The sequence below is a fragment of the Papilio machaon genome, chromosome 2 (genome assembly GCF_912999745.1).
Source record: "Papilio machaon chromosome 2, ilPapMach1.1, whole genome shotgun sequence".
Lineage (NCBI taxonomy): Eukaryota > Metazoa > Arthropoda > Insecta > Lepidoptera > Papilionidae > Papilio > Papilio machaon.
This window is the reverse complement of record NC_059987.1, coordinates 5,836,079-5,863,347: the sequence shown is the minus strand read 5'-3', so window position 1 is coordinate 5,863,347 and position 27,269 is coordinate 5,836,079. Positions and strand designations below refer to the sequence as shown.

The 27,269-nt window shown below is 33.9% G+C and overlaps 1 protein-coding gene across 4 annotated transcripts; it reads left to right on the top strand.

Annotated features, from left to right (window-relative positions):
- The first annotated feature begins 118 nt into the window (after positions 1–118).
- On the top strand, positions 119–27,047 carry LOC106709063 (myosin-IIIb). Of its 4 annotated transcripts, XM_014500740.2 has the most exons (22): positions 119–459; positions 17,632–17,821; positions 18,453–18,608; positions 18,692–18,973; positions 19,048–19,350; positions 19,454–19,735; positions 19,870–20,058; positions 20,259–20,461; positions 20,535–20,715; positions 20,910–21,060; positions 21,176–21,386; positions 21,484–21,779; positions 21,920–22,212; positions 22,287–22,561; positions 22,792–22,957; positions 23,225–23,447; positions 23,731–23,865; positions 24,540–24,688; positions 24,962–25,140; positions 25,418–25,507; positions 25,586–25,693; positions 26,145–27,047. In XM_014500740.2, exons 2-22 carry the CDS (start codon positions 17,657–17,659, stop codon positions 26,500–26,502), a joined length of 4,395 nt encoding a protein of 1,464 aa, XP_014356226.2. In that variant the 5' UTR covers positions 119–459; positions 17,632–17,656; the 3' UTR covers positions 26,503–27,047. The 4 variants fall into 4 exon arrangements, with proteins under 4 accessions (XP_014356226.2, XP_014356229.2, XP_014356227.2 ...); XM_014500743.2 differs by lacking the exon at positions 23,731–23,865 and having other exon boundaries at positions 26,145–27,046; XM_014500741.2 differs by lacking the exon at positions 25,418–25,507 and having other exon boundaries at positions 120–459; positions 26,145–27,046.
- The last annotated feature ends 222 nt before the right edge of the window (positions 27,048–27,269 follow it).

Genomic DNA, 27,269 nt, shown 5'->3' with positions numbered 1-27,269 from the left:
ACGCACAATACTTTCATTTACAGCGTGTCAGAAACTTGTGAAAATTTTCAGATTCTCCAATCTATTTTATATGAGTCCGTAAACAAACAAGGTGTTGAAGTGTTAATCTTATCTGTTTATATCGCTAATACGACCGGAGTGATGTGAGGTGGATTGCGGAGGGGCAGCGGGGAGCGAGGCGAGCGGGGGGAGGCAGTAGGCTCCGTTAGCCGCGCCGGCAGTGGCCCAAGCCACAGCTGATTTCACATCGCCTCCATCCGACTGAGGTGTCGCGCGCGCGTTCGTCACTCCGAGGTCGCAAAACGCCGGCAATGTCACGATCCAAACAGAACAATTATGTTTCAATGAAAAAGTGAATGGTGATAATTATTTATACATATTTTTGGAGATAAATTATTTATCGAGCCCGAAGGACATTGGTCGTTAGTGAACGTAATCGGCGATATCAAATTTATGCGGGTAAGTTCCTTAATGTTTGTAAATATTCAGTGGTATCGGCGGATTTGTTTTTCAAACAAACGCGGTTTTCATGAGCAGACAATCGGCTGATATAGAGGATGTTTTCAATTCTCAAAGATGTTTATTGTTTAGTATTATTAAACGCTTGTAAACAATTTATTACTAATTGGGAAATCTCCTATTAGTAAAGAATTGTTTTCTAATTTATTTATTATTATTCATATCTGAACTTTAAACTAAATATAGTCTAACTAGATACGTTTTCTGTTATTTCCCGTCATGCGATAAAAATTTCGATATAATTGTTAAGAATTTAAAGCGCAAGATTATTTTGTAAGGCTAGTCTAAAATTTCCTAATAAAATTACTAAACTACTTGCAAAATTTGTGCCACCACTGCAAACTGTAATAGCGTAAAAATATCACACATTTAATTATCAAAATAGTAATTGTGCCTAAATAACTTAATAAGAGATGATAATATTTTGCTTTTATTAACAGTGACTAATAAATTCATCGCGTAAACTACTGACATTAAATGCAGTTGCTATATTGTTGACTGTTGCGTAGAATAATTTCCGTTACAGAGAAGTGAGCCGTATCGACTTTGAATATGTATAATATGTGAATTGGTACGTGTTTAATAGATCATCTGAAATAAATCGGTACAATAGGTGTGCGAATAGGGTTGACACCTTCGAGTTTGACATCAATACTATCAGCGCATTCAACAAAAACATAGTAGAGAGTCTTGTGAAATAAGTCATTCAATTGTCGTCTGCTAAACATCTAGAATGGTTTTTTGCAGCCAGTGTTTAGGCTTTTGAAATTTGGCAACCCTACCCGCGAATGGTTCGCGTACAAATGGTACAATATCGCGGCATCCATATGTGTATGTTATGTACAAGGGAGCCCCGATTCATTTGTTTGTATTGTTAACTCTGTTCGCATGATTGCCGATAGGGAATAAACTCTCAGTATTGTTCGTGTAATGACACATAATTACCATTAAAAAAAACCTGTGGCCTCATAGTATGGACAAATAAGGAAATTATGAAACTATTAATGTTCCGCGTTTTATATATTGTTCGTATTTTGTTCTGCTAATTATAATAGTAGACTTTAATATTTTACATATTTTAAAGTAAAGCTTTAAATTATATGTACATATATGCAAATATATTGGAATTTACGAATTTGAGCGTAAAAACTCTTTCTTTATTACGCTTTCTTTTTAATGTTTTGTTTAATATAGTCATAAAATTAATAAAATTGGACTTCACGAAAGGAAAATATAGATATACTTTTACAAAAAGTTTTTAGCATTTACTATTAGGCTATTCGAAAGGAGTTCACTAAATGAGATAAAGATTAGTATGAAAGTATATACAATTTTATTGTACTTTTCGCCATTGTTTAAGATTTAAAATAAAATAATGTTATCCCGTAATGCTTTCTGCATCTAATCGCACATCGTTGCAAGGGTGTTAACATATGTTTACCTAAATTGAGGCGACGGGTAGCTGTCGCAAGGCATTAGAGACGGTTGGCGGGTAATGAACATCCGACGTTCTTCCGGATCTAATTGTAAAGCCGCGACGACGCAGCGGTCGACTGAGTCTTTTGTACGTGCTTACAAATCAACGACTTAATAGAAAACAAGACAATTTGTTTCATATTTCCCTCGGTTTTGATGTTTTCAATTCGCTCATCAGTCTCGGTGGCAAAAGTGGTCCGCCATCGATACGTCACGCTTGTCAATCGGAGCGGCCGAGACGTGGACATGATGGCACAGATTCGACCTCATTGTTATTGCTTGTGATTTCACCGTCCAAGAGTAAAGACCATTGGTAACCAAATCCTGAAAGAACTCAAACAAAAACGCACATTTTTGTTTTAATCATCAATGACAATTGTTATTGCCAGTTAGTGAATGCGTTTTTTTCATAAACCAACCTATTTTACAATTTATATGACAAATACATTTTCACTATGAAAATAAAAACGTAGACAAATATTAGCCATAAAATATGCCGTCTGAACTTTTAATACTTTCAAACTTTCTAGATTCCTTCAGTCAATCATTTTTTTTGCTTTTCGTTCTATATCTTTCTTTGTAAGCGGCAGTTAATTCATACAAATGACGGTTATTTTATTAGATCCGACATGTTTTCATTTTGCTTACAAGATATTCACTGTACTCTGACTGTCTAGGTTTAAGTCTATTGATGTAAATACTGTCTCGTACTGACATTTATGTCTTTTTGAAAGTATTCTTAAACATTGATTAAATTTCAATCAATCTAAGTACTCGCCGGCTTTATCAAATTTTGTTAGTCACGATGCAAATTATTCTGTGATATCTTGACCGTTTTATATTCCTTTTATAATTAAAAATCACTTTATTTATGTTTGTATAAAAGTGTTGTAGAAAAAATATTACCATATATGTTATTTCTGAATGCCCTAATTATGACTGAAAATAGTCCCTGAACAGTTCCAAACCTGACTTCCATTGGAGCAGGAAGTGTAAGGCTCATTGTACAAGGCAACTCCCTTAAACTCCATGCCGCATTTCGAAACCCGGCGATTTTAGTCGCTAAGCTTACGCAAAACAATGTCATAAAGGTTCGCAATTACTCGCAACCTGTTTCTCAAGATCGTTGTGATCGTTACTGACCGAATAGACGACTCGCGTCGTCGATTCAACGTTGTGTGTACGAAGACCAGAGCGATTCACACACAATATTGTTGGTTTACGTTGCCTTGTGTATGAAGGGCCTCAAAATAATGTCAAAAAGTTGTATTAGAAGTTACGTAAAAACCATTTTTCTCATTTTATTTATTTTTTCCTTTAAAAATCCCATCTAAGTTTTACTGCCAACCAGTCCATGGTTTAGGAGCGCATCGAGGAAAAACAAAATTTTTTTATGTGTAGGAAAATTACATAGCGATGTTTATAATATTCATATAATATAGATACCGATAAAATGTATATGTATATCCACAGGTGGGCACAGTTAATTAAAAAATTAACTTCGTTAATCGTTAATGCGTTAAATTCTCGAAAATTTAACGCAAGTTAAAGTTAATCGTTAACAGTTAACCATACCAAAATTATACATACTAATTTCACACTTATAGAGGCGACACTTGTTTAAAATAGTAATTTCACTATACATTCTATAACACATTAATTCGATCTTTTCACACTTGATTATTTTGATTGCAATTGAACCTATAGTCAGTTAGTGGTATTTGTATCTCAAGTATTAGACAAAGCATGAATGCAGTATAGTATCGGTAAAGGTAAGGTAAAGAAAGCACGAGTAAAAAAGTGTTTTTAATTGCTCTAAAAGTGGAGTATTGCAGCGGAGTATAGCGTTCGGGATGAGGGCTATTACATACTCGTGCTTTTTCTCTGGTGCGTTCCCTTTCCCAACCCGTTAAAATAATGTTTATTAAAAAGAAAAAAACAACCACGAAGTTTAAAAAAAATCATAAAAGACTTTATGACTCATGCAGATATTTCTAAAAAGAAGCTACTAATTTGTTTCAATATCTGATTTAATGATTTGATTCAATGAGTTAGGTTAGGTTTCATATCATGTCATCTCATTAAATTTAATTTTCATTTCATATCAATAAAAATTCTACTAAAGACTTGGCTGTATGGCCATAGTTTCTTTTGCCTACCCAGAATTGGTGAAGAAAACAAATAAAAATCTCTGCTTATATTCTTTTACGGTTGGCGCCATTTTCAAAAAAAAAATTGTTAGTTGAGGTTATTATTATTCTATTAAATTGCTTAATTTTTTCGCAACTGTATTAAAAATAGTTGTTCAGTACACGTGCGGAAAGCCTGTCATTGTATCTTGTTCCTACTGTCAACCCTCACCTCCGGCTGCGCCTCGGCTCGGGCAGACATTTGTTGGAACTCTTTGCAATGACAGGCTTTCCGCACTCGTAATGAAATATACTTTTCCATATTTTGATTTTGTCCTATTGTTCACGTCTTGCCCGGACGCTCTGATGCATCACAGTTGCCCGCGAACTTCACATATATCAATTATCAACTCGTTCGTTCACCATTCGAGTCGCCGACAGTCGCCCAACATAACTGAACTTACGAGTGTGGCGTGGCGCGTAATTTAAACAAAATGACAGCACGTCTCCAAGTTTCTCATGTAACGATTAACGGACTTAATTAACGGAAGTTGATTTTAACGGAAGTTAACAAAAGCGTTAACACTTTTTGAAGTTAACTTAAAAGTTAATCCGTTAAGCAAAATGTTAACTTCGTTAATTAACGATTAACGGATTAACGAGTTAATGCCCAGCTCTGTGTATATCTAAAAATAAATTATTTAGGAAACACTTAGACAACAAGCTCACTAATGAAGATGAGATTTTTATGTGGATAGTCACATTAAGACAGAACATGTTAGAAATAATGCCAATCAAAGTGTTACTTAACATTATAATTCTAGACTCATATAAAGTCTAGAATCAAGTTCTAAAGTTAAATTCTACATCCCTATGAAGTATAACGAAACAATTTAACAAGAAGATCCAATCACTATTCGGATCATGTCAAATGAACATTACGTGAAAATCAACATGCGATAATCCTTATTGTGAATTGGAAACTAGCACTTAATGCACAATGAAAACGAATAATTATCGTAATTGTGGCCGACCGGTCGATTGGCCGATGATAAATTGTGGCAATTAGGCTCTGACGTCAGTTTGTCGTGTCAATACCAAAGATGTTACGACGTCTTGATGACTTGAGGCAAAGGCAAACTCATATTCGAATAGCGTTATCGCTCAATGTCAAAAATACGATATGGAAAATAGTTCGTTGCGATTTTATAACCGTTTTCGTAAGAATAAAAATTTTAAGTAGAAAACGATACACAACCGCTGCAGCGTGACAATTTTGTTTTTTGATTTTTGACACTCGTTTAGACTTTTTTCTTTTTCCTACTTTTTACTCGCATTTCTTTAATAAAATATTCATATTCAAGACATTTTTAACATAAATACACAATCCCTCGACCATACGTCCTTCGAGCCGGATTGTTGCCCTAACACAATCTCATATAAGAAAAAAAAAATAAAGGTTATTTGAAAGTTATTTAAATCAATAAAGTCGTTCAAGTTTGGCTTGTTTTTAAAGTTATCATAATTTTTAAAAGTACTTGGCCATTAAAAGTGAAAATGGCAACATTGAGCACAATCATATAAAAAAAAATTACAATGAACACTAAAAAATTTGGGTGTGTTTTACCACTTCTAGCCTATTGATATAAAATGGACATTATTAACTATGCAAACTAGAATACCTTTTAACTAGTAATGTTTTTTATTATAACAAATTTGTTGGAAATTTATCAAGTAGGTACTGTATTATTAAATAGTCGAGCGGCATCCACGCACTATATACTGCGGACGCAGAATATTAATCCACTTGTGCCGTAAGTAATGTGACGATTATGACTCAGTTCCGAAATCAATATATGAACGTGGGTTTCCACTACATAAATACGCATACAAAACAATATGCGTTTTTCGCAGTTAATCGCAGGTTTTTCGCAGTATGCTTACAATAGGGAAGAGAATCCCACATTACTACCGCGCCCCCTATTGTTACACTTACATTCGATTACTAAGTTTTAGAAGACTCATTTTCAAAAATTATGCTCAACCCGCGATAACGTCGAACAACGCCGTGATACTTTTACTTGAACAGAATGTTTTTATGCAAGTATGTTTACAGATACATGCTATAAACGAATTTATTTTTATAATAAATATAAAATAAATATACCGATTTTAAGGAATATTAGAGTCTAAGCCCTATGCAGTTATATATTTATATTGGTGATACTGATCATAATCTGTAACGTTTCTCCGCGAACAATTTTAAAGACGAGAAAGTTTTTATTGACGATTGTTGCACCTTTTGTAGATGTCAAAGACTATTTCTTATGTATTTAATTTAGATCTTTATCTGTTTCTTATTGCTCATTAATTATTAATTATATTTGGACCTGAGTCTCCAACCTGAGCTATAAAAGCGTTGTGTTAGAATGCATTTCATATTTAATGAAATAAATCTCACAAAATTAAACAAATAGAAAGTTTATTTATAAGAATAAGTATCACCAAAGTGTTTATTTCTTACGAATAATTATAATTATATATAATCTTTGTGTTTTATTCCAAAACGTTAAGTATATTTATAACTTGAGAATATAATTTACAATCAAACATTGTTCAAAAGAATAAAACTTTCTTTTATTCTTTATTCAAAAGTAATAGTTGTGGAATCTTGTATCGAAAGTTATCTTTTTAGTTAAATTATTTTATGAAAATATTAGACACTATGAAAGAACCGGTTGCTAAACACTTATGGTTACTTTCAAAAGCAGTCGTTATAGCGAAGCTGCTTAATTATTCACCCCTATTAATACAAATGGCTCACTTACGTAATGCGCCTTTTTATTGCTATTTTATTCAATCTCGAGGCTAAATATCTAAATAATATGTCGTACGTATTCTTAATTGAAAAGGCTTTAGCTTGTTTCGACCTCTGTCATTTGCCACGTGTTTCAAGGTGATGGTCGGGATTATGTCGACTCCTGACATTGACAGTGGAATACACGTGATTATATATTTATAGTTTAACATGAAGCCATTTAAATGCTTGTAGCAGAGTAACATCGCTTTGTCAGATATATATGATACTACAAGACACTAGACACTTTACAGGTGCAAATAATCGTATAATAAATTTAATTGGAACTCTTTGCACGTGTTTCTAGACTAATGTAAACAGATGATTATACAAATTTTGCTAGAATATAACCATAAATGAGAGTTGAACTTTGTAAGAAGCAGTGTTGTGCTCATAAGTGTTGTTATCCGAGGGCTTACCATGAATATTTGCGTCACGCGCCTTCGTAACTTCATCGACAAAATATGTCAAAATGTTTAGGAGATTTGTTGGTTGTACTTCATGCCATCGTTGTTTGCAATATACAAAACATATAACCTAACCTCTACGATGACAATGGATATATATAGTTATTCTAACTTGTAAGTAATTGTACAAAATTCAAATGCATTGTCTGATATTGCATTGCCTATAAATTAGCTCCGCATTTTGGAACGGGGATTTGTGCATCGTCGATTCTCATTGCTTGCTCAACGTTGTTTAAATGTTACACTAAAGGTTGGATACCTTTATAATAGTCATTTCACGCGTCATTAAACACAACTGATTTATTATATTTCAGTAGACAGACAAAGAGAAATGGAAAAAAAAACATTGATCTACTTATAGCAGAGCGTTTTAGATTTAGAATATCGTAGAAAAAAAATCTGTATATTGTAAAAAAAGTGATTTAAGAATCGCCAGAAACTGATTCCTTCGAGCAGTAGGTACTGAAAGCTTCACGCGTTTGGAGTTCAGCAGTTGGCATTCGCTATCCACAAGCTGCAGTTTGCAGGTGTGATTAAAAATGATGTAAATCGAGCGCTTCGAGCTTTAATCTTTTCGATTAGCAATACCAGTTGTTATTACTTATTGAAGTTTAATACCAATTCATTGCGGATCGTTCACGGCAGTATTAACCCGGGTTCGGCAATCAATTTGCTAAAACGGGCCTTCTATGTAGTCATCATGTGTTTTATGTTCTCTTTTTATTTATTTAACTTTAATAAATATGGCTGAACTGTTTATAAGCATAAGAGAAAAATATTTAGGAAACAATACTGTTTATAAAATATTACATTTCTACGAACATTGCTTTCAGTCACACGCCAGTATTTATCAATTTACTATGGCGATAAAGTGGCCCGTTGTTGGTTATTAATAATCGCTTTCATTTATTATACTATCATTTTCTTTGTCTTATTTTATTAAACGTACGTGACTCATATTTAATTGTGCGCAAAAACACGTGTTAAGAAAATGTTTTATATATCTAAAAAAATAAATTAACAAACCTTTTAGTACTTATTTTTAAATGATTTTGCAAAGTGTACGGAACTGTCTGAAAGTTAAGAATCTATAGAAATCAGTGTTTTCTGTTTTGTGCAATCCAAAATAATTTGTAAGTAATAATTGAGTTAGTATTGTGGTTTTATTTCAGCGAAATAACTTCAATGATATATCAAAAAGCTCACCTTATGAGATGTTTTATAACGTAAAGGATACATTAGATAGTTTTTTTTTAGAAAATCATTATATAATTTACCATTAGCCTAAAAAGAAGATAATTTGATAAAAATGACGAATAAGATTTAAATCAAACGATTAATACGTAACCAATAACGTAAATAATAAAATGCACAGTAAATAACAACATAAAATAAATAAAATTAAAATTACTAAAGTTCATAAATACATTTATTAGTAAAAGCCACTTAAAAATCGAGTTGACATGATACCTCATAAAACTAGTCTGATCAAATCACGAACTTCTAGTATTATTGTTATTGGTTTATAATACATTGATTTTTCGTATTCGTTCCCTTTTCGTTTACAATCTAAAATATTATGATTAATGTTGATGATCATTTTAAATTAATTTAGCAGTTGAATTAACTTACATCTTAAGGTGTTGAATAAAGTTAAGTAGACAATTGCATCAAATGCTTGGAAAGGCACGTGAGTGCTTGTGGACTGTAAGAACATTAGTAACGCGATAGCATTGCAAGACATTTAAACCGATTCCTTACAACCGCATACTTAAAATATCCTATTAAATTAAATAAAAGATAAGAGCGGCTTTACACTTTAGTACATTGTTGTTATTATGCAGAATGTTATAAAGTAGCAGTAGTTCTTTGAAATATTGAATAAGGTATTTTAAGAATACCGCAACATATTTTACTTTTACACTTATCTCCTTAATTTACAAGCCTCCGAAGTCTATTAGATCATTAAAATAAACGTTTTTGGCTTAGAAAAGAAATAATTAAAAAATTATCAGAAATATTTTAAATCCAATTGCGTAAAAATTTTACCTATTACTTATATATCAATTCGATTTAAATGAATGATAATTAAGAAACAGTTATACAAATTAGTATGATTTTAATTGGTGTACCTCGTCGCATGCTAACGCACCGGCGTTCATTCGTATTCATAACAGAATCGAAACCGTTACAAGCGATCGATTCTCCGCGGCATCCCATATCAGTACGCATCACTACACGTTTTGGTCCGATAAGCTTATCGCTTTGCAAGCCCACGCATGAATCTATCGATAATACACATTTTAAATGAAATAACTCTCAAAGCACTATCAACTCCAAAACCCTATACAACTATATGTAATTTTTCAAAAATATTATTTTCGATGCAAAAATCAATTTTTAATACAAGTTTTACCATACTTAAACGAGACTGGTTAATTTTTAGTAAGTCTTCGCATTTTTTAATTCGGCTTGTCGCTGCCATAACAAAATTCATCAGCCAAAACAAATTAGTACCTATAAATATAAATATTTCTCCACACTTGAATTCTCCGAGGTCATTGAGCGTTTGTAACATCACACTTAAATTTTTTCCATCTGACATTTCTAACTTCCGTACCAAAATAATTTCATCACTTTTATGACTATACTTTCACGCTTTTCACGCAGATTTAGTTGCAAATATTGAAGACTTCATATTCAATTCGACGCAGTAATCACCATAAAAAATACACAGTACTACATAATGACCATAATGTAATTGTTGTTTGTAGAAATAATTTTCCCACGTGACTAAAACAAAGATGTTGGTTAAGTATTATAAAATGTATGCCGTCGTAATTTTGACAGCCTCTTTACCTCGATTTTGGTTAAACCTTTATATAATTGAGGTTTTATATAATGTGATGAATGTGTTAATTTTGGGAAAATAAAGAAATTAGTATATAAGTGGTTCTTAAAGATAATGTTCATAATTTAGCACATAATTTACGTTGAATTTATTATGTGGAAATGACTATCATTATAGTAATCAGTACAAGTTTGTGGCGCTCAGGTTACTATCTTATATGTCATTTCCTCTCTAAAATCACTTAATGTATACGCTATATGTAGTACTTAATTATTATTTATAAGTAATTTCGTATTTTAGCTTTTTGATAACGATTAGTAAGTAAAAAAAAATCATGTCTGTTATTTAATAACGTACGATAACCACATATAATTTGTATAATGCTTACATAACTACCGTGCATTCGATGGTCGATTTATTCAAATTTTATAAAAGTCGATTATTACGTGACCACAACTCGATCAATAAAGAATTCAATCCGAATTTTTCAAATCGATTCAATCCTGTTCCACCGGAGCTGTTTCGATGTTTTAATTGAAAGCGATTTATTTACCATTGATTCCGTCGTGAAAGTGTTACTTTCTCTCCATGGTGATAACAACAAATCGTACTTCCCGTTTATTTTGGAAGAAGTCACTATCGTATTGGCTTTGTTTGGTTCTACGAAGCGGCACGGTAGGTTACACTTTTTACACGATCCATTGGCAGCGTTCATTTTAATTTCTTTGCTTTACAAAAAAATTAAATCTAGTTTATGAGTACAAACTCTGTCGGTCATTGTGTCAACTTATTGAAGACTGAAAAAATAAATGGGATATCGCACAAATACAGTAATCGAAAAAGTTAAACGTGCATTTTACTAATATTGTAATTGCAATAGTTTAAGTAGATATATGGATGGATGTTTGTTAGAAAGCTTAATGGATTTTGATTAAATTTGGCATTGATGTAGAACATAGTCTGGAAGACGTTGGCCCCTAAAGTTTTTTTCAAATCCGCGCGGACGGAGTCTCGGGCGACAGCTAGTATTTATAAGAAGTTTATTTCATTTGTAAGATAGTAACGAGATTAAACATTATTAATTCTTTATTGCAAAAAGATTTATATTATTGGGAAACTTTTTTCAACGTTTCTGAGGTTCGTCCACTGGTTGCAAATTACTTAATTTTGTTTGTATTGTAAGCATTAAAAATTAATTTGAACGCATTTTAATTATTTAACAATCGTAACGTTTTTGCGTTGGCGTGGAATTATTGCAACTAACCAAATAGTTGCATACATGCGTAACATAGGATTTTGGGTCGCGACACAAGTGCTAATTTTAACAAAACCATGTTATGTTAAAGTAAACATCGTTTGTATGACATCATTTTGTAAGGCTACTTATTTGTAATACATTTGAATTAAAAAGGTTGCATTTGCAATTGATAGTAACTGTTTAAAACGTAATTTTTAACCAATAAATGCAATGATCAATAGTCTAGATTGTTTTGTTTTAGTATTGATAAGAAGAAAATTCACGCCTTAAGAGGAATTAAATAAATCTTTGTGGAAAGTAATGCAGGAGTAATAAACTTTGACAAAAGAAAGTTGTTATTGTTTAAGTCACACCTTAAGGGCTAACTTAAAGTTAGTCAAGTTATATACGATCAGGCATCCGGCCTGAACGTGCCACTTGAACACGTTCGCTTGCGTTTAGCTAAATATAGCCTTCAACGCGCAGCGCCAGTCGAGCTGGCTTGTGTTCGCCGAGCACGAACTTATGTTCCCGTTTTGATAATATTGAATTACCGCGGTGTTAAGTTACTTTCCAAAATAAATTATGCAATTACATTGACACTTAATAATGCATAACTGGGTTAAATAAGACATGTGGTTTGAAAAATTATTACACAATAAATACAGTACATTCATCGATGATTTGACAAATTACGTTTTTAACAAGTTGCAGCCGGTTTTTTTTCTAGCTTATAATAATGTAAGTCAACGTTCAACTTACTTCTAGTATAGTGCGACAAATTTAACTGGGCCGATGAGAGAGGCGTTGGTGCCGTGGTTATTTCTGTCACAAAATGTGTAAAAACTAAGTGGGTATAGAAAATTACATAAAATAAAAAACATAACAAGACATAAAAATACGACAAGGATCTTGTTACAATTTATGAATTTCACAGTGGGGCAATAATGAGCTATGATAATTTAATTCGACTTTTTTTTTCTCACCGGGTCAGATAACTTTATCGTCCTATAATATGATTTAACGCTTGTCGTAAACTTGACACAATTGAATATTAATATTTCATGTCAGTTTGCACTTTATAGGCGTCGTAATGCCATCTGTCTTGCAGACACCGGTACAATGACCCTGTTTACGATCACTTGGAAGGGATTGTACTTTTTGAAAGGCTTCCTTGTTCCCTATAAATTTAACCAGATAAGATAAAGTCGTAAACTATATAAGACGAAGACTTTGAAGTCATGTTCTGAGATCACATGACACTCTAAGCTTAAATAAATAATATTTCGTTAAATTTTACTAGCCTTTTACGTTACCTTAAACAGAGAGAATTAAGTCATATTCCTTTTGAAATTTCTAACATGCATCGAGTTCAACCTCCATAATAACTAACTTCTAGTTAAAAAGCTAAGCAATGTTAATAAATAAGATTTTGTTATCTAAAAGAACTTTGCAATAATAGACAGATCTATGTTTTGTCTAAAGACTCACAATGTTTTTATTGAATTAAGTAATACACTGATGTTCTGTTTCATTAGTAAAATATTCTATGTACGGTAATAAAACAAACATATAGGCGGATATGCTAATGATGAGCCTGAATCCAATCCAATGAATAGGAAATTAGTTACATTACACGCTTTCCGAATACCCTCATTACGTATAATCAGATACATTCCAACAAAACATTGTTCTATTCAACCTTGTAGTATGTTTTTTTTTTATAATTTCCGTAATAAAGATAAGTATTATTTATGCCACAATTCCTTATTCATTAAACTAGAGTATTTGTTTTGAAATACTTTTACGATTCCATGTAAGTCTACCGTACTATTTTGCGGTTTTATACATAATGATCGAATAGTTTCTGTTTACATACTAAGAATTTCCTTCCTATAGTTATCGTAGTAGCATTCTATTGAGTTGTCGAAAACACAGCGATCATGTTGTTTTCAAAATAATTCCTTCGATGTTGGTTAATTAGATAAAAGTTCATGTTGAGTTAATCTCGGCTGTAGCGTTATTTTTGAAATTTTTACTACGCTTGTTTTCTAATTTGAAATTAAAAAAAATGATGATGTCCTATTTTCGAGTATAACAAAGTTTATATGTTGTGTTTCCGATATGTAATCATAACGGTTAAACTTCGTGACAAATATAAGCAGTGAAAGTGTCGTCAACATCTGTCCGTCGCGTCGCATCGCGTCAGCCGTGGAGTCTTTTTGCATGAAAATATTTTAATGCCATCATTACGTGGTATTGTGTGCGCTAATTGTCGGGTACGGTGACTTGAAGGCTTCGGATTAAGATCAGCGCCGCGACCCCCTCTGCTCTTATACTGACAATGTTTCACGTTCGCTTGTGGACTTGCTCAATTTCCTTCATTTTAGTTGCGGTTCCATTCACACTCAAATATTATAATAAATTATTACATGAACGATATTTGTGATTTTTATGAATTGAGAATAATCGTAGTTGCAATGACAAATAGGACTGATTGAAGTTGAATTTTTCGTAAAGTAATTATTAAAATGGTTAATATGGTCAAGTTTACGTACTTTATACTCCTCTTTATAATTTGTATTACTTAGTTAATTTTTTTTGTCCCAGACACAAAAACTTTTACAAAAGAAATTTTTAAAACTTAGTCCAACACCGAAAAAGGTGATTCTATACGATTTTCGGCATTTTTTAAGTCCCACGTGCACTTTCTTTTTCTATATCTACATTGCAAATAATGACGTGACTCGAGTAATAAAATATTCAAAACTCAAACGTTGCAGTAAAAAGTAATTGTATTTGCAATTTCGTGAAACAAAAACACACCTTTCACGTGTATTTGCAATTCGATCACATACTTTTTTGTAGAATAAAAGCTATTGCTTAAACTGTTTCACCAAAGTATCCATCACTGGATTGACATTGATAAATACGTACATGAAACGAGTATATGCTTACATTAGTAGACTACATTAGAGATTTTACAGAGAATGACGCCTCTAGAGAGGCACGAGGACGTCACTTGTCATAACTAAGACTAACATTAATCTGGATTTTCTTATTGTCTTAAGACAGGATAGAAGATAACTTTGAGGATAAAATTCTGGGAACCTTTGATTAATTAAATTGCATTCGTATTTTTTGTTTATCTAACCAGCCCTGGGTGACACTGCATTTATTGTTATAATTCTGCAAATACTGTTAACGGAGAATCTCAGTAAACCTCTTATTATAAAAAAATAATAGTTATTTATATTTAAAGTAAAAAAAATGCACGCATAACTCTAGTACGTCCATATGAAATCATTCAACAATTTTAATTTGACATATTCAAATTGAATAACAGCACAGTCATCGCTCACTACAAATTCACAATCTAAACGGATACAGTTATACGTGCTTGTAACGTAAATATCAATTCATGTCAAGTTACGCGACAAACAAATCATTCATATAAGTGTAGGCTTCCACTACCGTTACATTAGTAGACAAATATGTTGCCATCTCTTTCATTTTCTCTGAAATAGCTGACAACTATGTGTTTTTTATAAGATGTTTCACCAGTGGAAACACGCCTTAAGGTTGGCACTTAATTTACAAAGCTCTCGTGCGCATATTCGAAGTCAGTTACGTCACGAGTGATACCAATAAGAACGTCTCGCAGTTTGATTTCTTGTTCTTATTAAATGAGATTCATAATACAATTGTGTGAATATTTTTCTTAATGTACTATGTAATCTTGTTTCTATTGTTTCTAATATTGGTTAGCGTTACGAAAGTATCACGCGCGATGTTTGTAACTTTGGAATAAACTATATACATTGCGCTAAATGCATTAAATAATATACTATATTTCTGTGATAATTTAATAAAAACATACATAAATAATGCCTTGTATGCCCAATGCCGGATCTTGATGAAATTAGGCATAGATGTAGAACATAGTCTGGAAGGACACATAGACTACTTATTCCTTTTTTTTTAATTCTGCGCCGACGGAGTCGCGGGTGACAGCTAGTTTTACATAAAAGGCAATCTATTTAGAACTGAATCTTTGGTGTACCACCATGTATTGGGGAATCGTTTTGGCGAGGCTGAAAGATGTTAGACCGTATAATTTAAGCACAATTACTATCCGTTCCAAATACTTTCATAAAATTATGAAATCTTTGCAATTTAATCACATTTTTTTAATAAGAGTAAATATTTATTTATTAGTACATACGTCGTACCTTTATTTTATCATTGACATTTACAAAGGGCATGAGTCATCAGTAATACATATCCCGGTGCATTGGAAGCAATAAAAGTTTAACAAGCATCGCCGGGCTCACCTTGACGTTTATTTCTAGTAAATTTCGCCTACGGATTTGTTTGCATACTTTCAAACAACATAACTCTATTTTCATTATACTAATCCATAAGTATATACAGACAAGATTTAAGTGATCAAAATTGCATAATAAATTGCATCTATTGCATTCACAACGTCAAAAAATGCAGCAATATAATGAAAAAAATCTTTTATTTTGCTGTGTAAAGTGAAACGTCGCGGTGTACAAATATGTTATTATTATTGACACAATTTTATGTATCCAGTTAGCCTATAATAAGATACAACGCCGGCTACTTTTGTTTTCCAATTGCGTGCTTATTATTGAACATTCCGTTGTAGTCACCGGCCTATAATTATTATTTATAGTCAATGTTGTTTACGAACGAAATGCGATTCATAACAGACAAGTAATCATTTGACAAATACTAGTATTATGATTTAGTCATCGTTTGTGCGTGCATCGTAAGCCGCAAGCGTCACGACACTATCGCAATTAATGTTTAAAAGTTGTATACTTTTCAACGCAGACATTTTTTGTTGTAATACTAACTGGTAAGTCGATGTATTCAGTAATTATAGGTAGCAGGAAAAACTAATGTTAAAAAACAAGATGCGGTTGTGGAAAGCTTTATATGTACCTAGTTTAATTTTAAGAGAGAAAGCAATCATAGTCTCTGATGAATTGTATTAAAAAAATTATATCATAAGGTGGCAGTTGAGCGAGCGGCCACCTTTATTCGCCGAAATAACGAAGCAACCGTTGCCTGCACAGAAAGAGAATATTACGAAACTCGGAATTGCTGTCTTCTGTGTGGTCATATTCTAGATTCTAGAGTATTTGAATAACTATACAACTAATTATTTACAAATGCAACAGTTAGTGTTTTGAATTAATGTTCGCTGTCATCAAAATAACGTTATAGCGTAATGGTAATGTACTTTTAAATATTTACGTTGCAACTCGACCGTGAATAATTTTACGTCTTTTTGACTACACAACTAAACTAAATAATCTTAACAATAATATTAGAAAAGTTGCGTTATCAAATAAGTCTTTAAAATTTTCGCTTATATTTCTTTTTTTTTTTTTTTTTGAATAATTTACAAACTTCTGGAAGACACTTTAAATCCTTAACTTTTCTTAATCGAACTATTTTATTACTCTATGAACGTATTTCAACGTAAGCAAACCTGAAGTTAAGTAGACATGCAACCGGCGATAAGTAAAGAGCACTTTTTTACTCGTCTGTCGTGACTACGTTTGTATCGTAAAACATGGCCTTAGAGGTAAAAAACAGTACTTAATGTTTTTAGTCCAGTCCAAATAACTCACTGTTATAATGCTATTTATCAAGTTTCTTTTATTCCATATTTGTACTTTTGTATACTGTGGTTTTCCGCAATATAAAACCATCTGTAGATTTTATTCATAAAATGAAGTTTACTTCAGACAATTTTTCTTTAGTAGCTTTTTCTTAAGTAGTAGGAACTCATGGTAGCAAAAGATGTTACGTGATTGATGTGCCCAACCAGGGAAGTATCAAGATCTCACAATACACATTTGAAGTTTAGGTTGATATTGTTGGTATTTCTCCGTTTTGTCAAACATGTAAGATACTCAACAAATCCTTTTATAAAATACACTTACGACAACTTAATTGTAAATGGGGTAGTTTCATCTGAGATTATGTGTACTGTTTGCTTATTGACTGGGAGTCTTAAAAACATAATATGGACGTTGTTTTATGTTTATTCGCAGAAGATATCGATGTGAGTGAGTTGCGATGCGCAGCGACATGGCTTACCGCGGGCTGTCGCGCCACGTGGAGCTGGACCGCGCGGCCGACCCCCGCGACCGCTTCACGCTGCAGGAGCTCATCGGCGAGGGCACCTACGGCGAGGTCTACTGCGCCAAGGACACCAAGTCCGGGCGCCGGGTGGCCGTCAAGGTCTGTAACTTGAGGCCGACCGCACGCCAGTCTTTACACTCGAAAGCGTGCACCACGCTCGGATGATTCTGAGACAAATAAAATCAAATCGCAACAGCATTTAGTTATAACGCTAGGAACTTCTTCTATAGCGGCTGGGCTACTGATATGCAAACATTGTCAGCAGCTCAGAGTAATATTATGTTTTTTTTATATTTTTTTAGAAATTAACAAGATAAATCTGAATTCGCAGTACGTAGGTACTAATGTAGACCATTTCAATGGAAAGTATTATTTGTCAGCAACGAATATTCTGTCGGATAATATCTTTAAACATTTAAATTGGTGTCATGGTTGTGTGACAATACCATAATCATTTCACAACCTTTTATTCTATGACTGACAACACTCGCGGTTACAAGCGGCCTGCAGCTACGCAAAACACTATTGTTATCCATTTGAGCACAATAATTTTCAATTACAATGTTGCCATAATATCTAACTACCTAAAAATTCTGGTAAACCGCACACATGGTCGCATTGGGAATTAATTTAGTTAAATGAAAATAAAATTATCATGTTAATGTCTGACCTAAGTGTTTCATTTATTTTTAAACTTCATGTACCATATGCTACTTAAAATATGTTGCAGATTTTAGAAAATATTGCCGAAAACATTGAAGAAATAGAAGAGGAATTTCTCGTATTCAGAGATCTATCGAGTCATCAAAATATACCGGAATTTTTCGGGTTATTTCTTAAACGTGGTGTGAGCTCGGAAGATGACCAAATTTGGTTTGTTATGGAGGTCAGTTTAATATCACCTTAGATTGTGAGAAAGGAGTTTTAGTTCAATGCCAAAACGATCATGATTGACCTTTTATATTTCAGCTCTGTACCGGCGGTTCGGTTACTGATCTATGTGCCGGCATGCGCTCACGAGGCAGTAACATAACCGAACCTCAACTAGCTTACGTTCTCAGAGGGACCGTGCGCGCTTTGGCACACTTACATGCCCATCGATGTATGCATCGCGACGTAAAAGGTCACAATATACTCCTGACTGAGAATGCTGAAGTAAAGCTAGTAGATTTTGGAGTATCATCACATCTAGCCGCAACGGCAGCAAGAAGAAACACTTCTGTTGGTACTCCGTATTGGATGGCGCCAGAGGTAGTAAATACTGCTTCTATGTTAAACAGAATTACAAGTTAACGTATAGTAATTTATAGTGCTTTTGTTTTTAGGTGATAGCTTGTGAACAACAACTGGATCAATCTTATGATTGTAGATGCGATGTATGGTCAGTCGGAATTACTGCTATAGAATTAGCGGAGGGGGAACCCCCACTTTCTGGGTTGCATCCCATGCGAGCCCTTTTTCAAATTCCTAGAAACCCACCGCCGAGTTTAAGTCGCCCAGAATTATTCTCATCGCAGCTCTCTGACTTTATATCAGAATGTCTGATAAAAGATATGAGCCAACGACCGTTTGCAAGAGAACTCTTAGAACACCCTTTATTGCTTGCTGTAAACAGTTTTGAAGATAAGGTAATAATATTTCTCTACGTGAATAATGTTATATTTTGTTTTGGTATGTAAGTTGCAAATAGTTTTGAATATGTTTATAGATAAGAAATGTATATATTTACAGATAAAAAAAGAACTTCATGCGGAAATAAAGCGGCAAAGAGCTGATGGAAGAAGTTTTCGGGCCACAGAAGCCACCACGAAGCGGGGAAAGTTAAAATCACATCGTAAAGCGCGCCCTGAAAAGATGTACACAGATGACTTAGCGACGCTTGAATCCTTGACGGAGGACGCGATAGTAGAGCAGTTACAAAAGAGATACAACCAAAACCAAATATACACCTACATCGGGGATATACTTGTAGCAGTAAATCCTTTTACAGATATAGGAATCTATACACATAAAGTGAGTTCTGTGACTTAAAACAAATACAATATGGTGGTGTAGACTCGGTGCTTAGAAAAAGTTTGTTTTTTACATAAACTGATTACACTATTTTATTTTTGATTAAGGCAAAGACAAATGTTGATGTTTTTCAGACGCAACAAATGTATCAATGCCGGTGTCGCTCCGACAACCCACCTCACATCTACGCGGTGGCGGACGCGGCCCATCAGGCGTTAATGCATCAAAAACATCATCAGGCCATTGTTATATCCGGAGAGAGCGGCGCCGGAAAAACTGAGTCGGCGAACCTATTACTCAAACAACTCGTATTTTTATCAAAGGTACAATTTATGATACGAAATATCTTACCAGTATTTCATTATGGATGATCGAGAAACACAAAATGCCACGTTGTATGGTTCCTCTCTCGATATAAACATAATAGATCCTTATTTCTAAAAAAATATGACTTGAGAAAAGTCGTGATCTTATTCTTCAGAGGAAAATTTTTATTCTTACTCATATTTTATTTTCTAAACAGACTCAACATGGAAATTTGGAAGAAAAAATATTACAAGTAAATCCAATAATGGAAGCGTTTGGCAACGCGAGAACAGGAATAAACTCTAATAGTTCTAGATTCGGAAAATATTTGGACTTGTCAATGATGAGAGTCGGACGAATATCGGGCGCTCGAATATCTGTTTATCTATTAGAACAATCTAGAGTAGTTCATCAAGCAATGTTAGTATAAATGTTTCAAATTTGAATAGTAGTTATGTATCATACAATGTTATTGAAATTTATTGCTTTTTAGAGGCGAAAGTAATTTTCACATCTTCTATTACTTATACGATGGCTTGGAGAGTGAAGGACGTTGGAGGAAGTTCTATTTGGATGAACAGCTGAAGGCACGACATCGGTACCTGCAGCCACTCTCCGCGGCGCATCGTGAACACAATGTACATCGATGGCGGCAACTTAATCAAGCTTTCAAGGTACTGTTAAAATTAGTCCCTCAATGCCCTTGCATTTATTGACAAATACTCGTAGTTCTAGTATTATCATCGTTAGATTCCATATCATAACATCATTATTTATCATTATGTTTTTGTAATTTCTGAGTTATATCCCTCATTTAGTTTTATGGTAGTTTGCTGGCTCAAATTGACTTACATTTTTTAACTTTTAGGTTGTGGGATTCCATGAAGACGAAGTTATTGTTTTGTACAAAATGCTCTCGGCTATTTTACATTTGGGTGATATTGAATTCGGGGAGATGGCAGGTGAAGATAATACAGACAACCGAGCTACTATTATCGATACCGCCCCACTGCATAGAGGTATTTAGCTCCAAATTAAGTAGGTTTTAAAATTACTTTTCCGACTTAATTGTATTTTCCAGAACTACTGATTCCATAGCAAATATGTAATAAATAACTCTTTCAATTTTTTCAGCTTCTTGCCTTTTGGGTGTTGAAACAGCAGATCTAAGAGAATGTCTGACCAGTAGCAGCATGGTGACCAGGGGAGAGACGATCGCCCGGCACAGTTCACCTGCAGAGGCTGCAGTTGCGAGGGACGCCACTGCACGGGGCTTGTATGCTAGAACATTCGACCGCATAGTAGAAAGGATTAATGCTCTTCTTTCTCAAAATAAACCAAACGGGTAAGTTATATATAGCTTTTTGCTATTACTATTATTAAAATAAATATATGCATAATAAAATACGATAGATAATTTTCTCTCCATTTTATTTTTTCAGTGTAGAACAATTGTCAATAGGAATTTTGGACATATTCGGTTTTGAAAACTTTCAAAACAATTCATTCGAACAGCTTTGTATCAACATCGCAAATGAACAAATACAATATTACTTTAACCAACATATTTTCACGTGGGAGCAGCAGGAATATATGGCGGAAGGTATACCTGTAGATCTAGTGGAATTCTCTGACAACAGACCGGTTTTGGATATGTTGCTATCAAGACCTATGGGGTTGTTGGCCTTACTGGATGAGGAGAGTCGTTTTCCAAGGTCTACTGACAGAAGTCTTATAGGTAAATATTTTAACTGTAATTTCTAAATTACAAATCTCAAAAATCTTGTCACTGTTGGCAATTCAAATCAAGTTAAAAATAAACTTTTAGCGCATTTGATTTATTGAATAATTCACGTCCAACTAATTTATTTCTTTCAGAAAAGTTTCACAACAATATCAAAAGCAAATATTACGTTCGGCCGAAGTCAGATGCCATATGTTTTGCCGTCCATCATTTCGCGGGCAGGGTAGTATATCAAGCGGACGGCTTCTTAGAGAAGAACAGAAACTTTTTGCCTCCCGAAGTTGTTCAACTGATGAGGCAAAGTCAACACGATATAATAAGGTTCTTATTCCAATGCCCTATTACGAAGACGGGCAATTTATATTCAGCTCTACATCCTGAATTAGATTCGAGAAGTTTGGAAAGTACCATGTCGGGTGATATGAGGGTAAGTTTAATTAATATCATAATATTCTTTTGAAAATAATATTTTAAATTAATTATAAATTTAATATAAAATAGGATAGATACAATAGCCGAGGCTTGGCGTCGCAGTCTCGAGCACAGCAGACTGTTTCAACTTACTTCCGTTATTCTCTGATGGAACTGCTACAGAAAATGGTCAGTGGAAGTCCACAGTTCGTTAGATGTCTCAAGCCTAACGACACTCGATCACCAAAGCACTTTGATTCAACGAAAATACTCAAGCAGCTTCGGTACACGGGGGTACTAGAGACAATTAGGATAAGACAAAATGGATTTTCCCACCGACTTACATTTGAAGAATTTATCAAACGGTAATTATTTGCTTAACGTAAATACTGTTTATAATTTTTTTTTATTGAAAGACTATTTTTTGCCCGAAACTCCGTGCGCGCTGAATTAAAGAAAAACTCAGTCTGTAGCCTATGTTCCTTTAGAATACTTTCTACACCTATGCTGAATTTCAGCGAGATCCAGTGAGCCATTCTAGACATTCTATGATTGATAATTTTAGTGACATTGCAAATACCAACTTTTTTTTCAGATACGGTTTCCTAGCTTTTGGTTATGATGAAGAAGTTAAGCCAAATCGTGACTCTTGCCGTCTTCTTTTGCTGAGGCTTAAAATGGACGGATGGGCTCTCGGCAAATCAAAAGTGTTTCTCAAATATTACCACGTTGAAGTTCTGTCGAGGATATACGAAGAGCAGGTATCATTCCATTTAATTTTTTTTTTAAATACCAATGCAAAGTTTTTATTTCAATAAATAATTTCATACTATAGGTTTAAGCTCCTGATAATAAAAATTAGTAGTTGTACAGCATGTATGCGTGGCTATGAACGTAGGAGCAAATAGAGAAATGTGTTGTTTAAAGCAAAAAATCGTTAATCTATGCCTACCACAATTGAGTCCTTATTTTTTCTATTTTACCTGAATATTACTTACTGAAAATAATTATATTAAACAATTTTTCAGATAAGGAAGATAATCCTGGTGCAGGCGTGCGTGCGGACGTGGCTCGCACGGCGTAAATGCGAGCGGCTCCGCCTGCAGATGTCCATCTCCGTGTTGACGCTGCAACGTCACGTTCGCGGCTGGCTCACCCGCAAGCATCTGCGCGAGCGACAGCGTCAGATCGCCAGGGAATTCAAACGGGAACAGATGGAACATGACGATAACAACCGAAAACAGAAACCTGGTAAATATTAAACTCATTGCATCATTTGTTATTTATCATCATCATTGATTTATTGCGTCATCAAATACAGTTATTAATTGCAGAATAATCTGCGGTGATTTATTATTATTGCTGAATTATTCCTAGATAGGTATAAGCTTTTAATATATCAGCTAGTGCATTATTTGAATCGTCAGTGTTCGTTAAGAATGAATTATTGAGTAACGAGTTAATGTTTATTGGCAATGGAGCATCATTTGTTTAGCATAAGTAATTTGTCATGTGGCTTGATTTGTATTCGTAGGTGTACCACATAAGAACAAAGCGTTGGCTAAGCTTATAAGAAAAATGACATCTCAAGCTAACGATAGTCCAGACAACAAATCGAGCAACAAAGAGAACATTGACAACAATCAGGCTGCCGTGGTTATACAGAGTCGTTAGTAATCTGATACATGCACGTGTAGTGAATTGTCTAACGATCTTAATCAGTAGTTAAATGTATATACAAATATGTCTTTAATCACTTAACCTTAATTCTTCAGCCACTGGATATATAGGGTTCTTGTGTAAATTTTCTAATGGTAATTATCGATAGGCAAAACATTTGTACTATTGTTTACACCTAAGTATTTTGTCTATCTCTGGGTAGTTTGGAAGTATTAGTAAATTTTAATCTTTACTGTAATGGAAGATTCTTTTCAAGATCTTTTAATTTTCTATTTTCAACGCTTTTCAAACAGCATGTGTACATATAAAATGTAAATAACAATTTACGTTAGCGCGTTATGTGTGTGTACATAATATTTAGGAATATATATGAATATGTCAGAATTAAAAAATGCCCAGTCCCGATTTTCATAGCTTCATTTGATGAGACTTATAAGCATGTAAAGTTCGATGCTACTTATTGTGAAGTAATTATTTCAACAGTCAATTGCCTACATAAACATTTACAGTTTTTTAATTGACTCGATTTTTTTTTCGCCCGGACAGCCGCGGGCAACTGCAAGTTAATCTACTGAATTAACTGAATTGATTGATTCTAATTGTTTGTTACCTCCTAGATAATGGTAAAAAGTCGCATATGTAGATATGATAATTGTCTTCCAGATTTCCGTGGGTACACAGCTCGGCGTAAGTGGGCGAAGGGTCGCGCGCCCCCGCCGCCCGCGCACTCCCCGCCCCCCGCGCCTCAGAACATTATGCAGAAGTTCTCCGTACAAGAGCGTGCCGCGCAGCTGCAGACATTCGCTGATCAGGTTTTGTATTTCCATTTGAACAAGTACTTTATACTAAAAACATAAATTTATTATTGATATGGCCGAGTTTAAAATGAAATTATCTTCTGTTTAAACAACGAAATTAACTACAACAAACACAAATGTCATAAGTCTAAAAGTACGTAAAAAGTTTTGAACAAGGTTTGACATACAAAAAACATATTGTAAAATGGAGACAAATATGATAATTTTTTTATGGCTCTGAATTTTTTAACGATTACTTATTTCAAACAAAAATCGTACTTTTTCCAGGCGCATTTTAGAAACCAAGATGTTCACAAGAATCTCAGACGTAACAAGCCTGGCATTCGTTTGATAAATATAGAGCGTCCTCCCGATGAGTACCGCGCCCCGCCTGGCTTCAGTCTCATACCCGCCATTGTCAAAGGAAATCCAACACAAGTTGAACGAGATGCCAGCAGACTGTCCAGGTAATTGCGATCAAGATATCTGACTTATTACTGTCTTCTAACAAGTAAAAGCTTACGAAAATAATAACATACTATTTTAAGTAGATTGACGGAATGACAACGATGAATTTCAATTAATAAACCGAAGTTTAGTTACAATATATAATAGTTTTATAAATGAAATCGTGGTCAATAGATTGCATGCTTCAATTTTATCCCTTCTTTTAGTTTCATTTGTTTATTTTTTTTATCTTCTGTATTTTTATTTTCTTCATGCTTTCAATATTGACTGGAATAGTCCTTCGCCGGAGTTTTTTGAAAGTTCCACTAAACTGTGGGACGTTCCATTGCGATCAAATAAATATAATATAGAATCCAGGTATCCGAGGTGTGTCTTTATTTTGACAAAATATGCCTTAATTTCATGAATTCTTGTTGTATATTAAATTTTAAAATTTGGTTATAGGTATCAACAAAATGGTAACGATAAAAGTTACAATGAAGAAAATCGTCTGCAACCAAATCAGAATTGGCAAAATCTGCCTTGCAATAGACAGTGTGGAGGTCTAGTCAGGTACGAAGAAGAATATAATTTTCAAAGATTTTGGCCATAAGCTAATCATGTCTCTCAATGCATGCATATTCTTTTGGATTATTAACAAAGGGTATGAAGAACAATTTATTTTGTATGTGTTATTGTGAATGTTTTACATATCCATACATACATGAATTCATTATCCTTGACAAATCTTATCTAACCTACATAAGCACCATCTAAATCTCAATAGGACTAGTGCACTCTTAATTCCATTTAATGAGGTCCAGTGGTTTCAGCACATCTTAAAGATTTTCATTTAGATTCGACTCCATACATATAGTTTCACCAGCTTTATGCATTTTAGGTATCTCTGTTAAATCATCAAATTAATTATTTTTTTAAAGTATATCGTCAACATTAGGCTCGTATAAACAGAAATCGTATAACAATGATGCAAGCAGATAAAAGTTTTCATTTTTTTTTTCAGCAATAAAATAAATGAGCTTGTTAAGCAAACACAGAAAGCGGGTTCACCTCAGAGGATCACGTACCAGCTCGCGCGCGATCCTGAGTCGAGTCTGCGCAAGATTCTCAGAAATTCGCCGGAAATTCTCGCCACGCCGATGTACAATTCCGATGATGATTATACGGAGGGTCCATTCCGCTTCAAACAGCTTCTTCGGCCGACGTTAGGTCCCACCGAGAGCCTCCGCAAGCGGAAAGTGCGCAACACATCCGGGAAAAGTCCTTGGATGTCTGATAGTTCCCAGGATAGTTCAGGGTCCAACCAAGACCTTTATAACAAACGTCGGCCACAAATCAGTATGGGAGTCTATTACAATTAAACTCATTAATATGTGTATATGATGGATTTGCTATGTGTATAAATTCTTCTGTTTAACAATTTGATACCCCAGGTGGTCGTACCTTCGATAAGTAATCTAGTATAAGTGTTTTCAGATATCTTAGCGGCTCTTTACTTCACGGGAATCGCTGCGCAGGCCTCTATTTAAGGTGTATCGGTGCGTACCGGGGTGCGAGGGAGGGCACTGCGCAGCTTGTCAACGTCCTTGGGCCGCCTAGATATTTGAAAAGTCTAATACCTACTTTTATATGCAACTACCAATTAAAATTAAGCCAATTTGTTTTGCAAATCTTGTGTGCTTTCTTGTGTATGTTTTTAGAATAATTATCTCTTACAAAAGTAGGTGGACTAAAATGTACACATTTAATAATACTTATTCTACCACCTAAAGCTAAATCAATATTGTACATGTCTCACCATATTATTAACAACCAAAGTTTTAATTAAGTATCGTATACTAAATAATATATTAATTAGTAATCGGATGGTTTTGTCTCGCTGCCCAAAACTAACTTTAGAAATAAAATTAAATTTTATATAGAATTGAGGTAAAGTTTGAAAATTGAAAGCGTTATAAATTTTAATTTATTTATTAAAACCAAGCATTTCATTTTCCATTCCAGAATGAAAAAAATAATTAGTAAAATTATCACCACCAGGTGAGCCACCATTTTAATTGCCTTTTTCCTGTACTTTACTTATTAAAACACGACAGATGAATCATTGATGTGTTTTGTGATAATGTGC

Coding starts and splice junctions, on each gene's coding strand:
- LOC106709063 (XM_014500740.2), top strand. CDS start 17,657: ATGCGCAGCGACATGGCTTACCGCGGGCTGTCGCGCCACGTGGAGCTG. Junction 20,462..20,534: donor AGAGTAGTTCATCAAGCAAT/GTTAGTATAAAT, acceptor ATTGCTTTTTAG/AGGCGAAAGTAATTTTCACA. Junction 25,508..25,585: donor ATAGAATCCAGGTATCCGAG/GTGTGTCTTTAT, acceptor ATTTGGTTATAG/GTATCAACAAAATGGTAACG.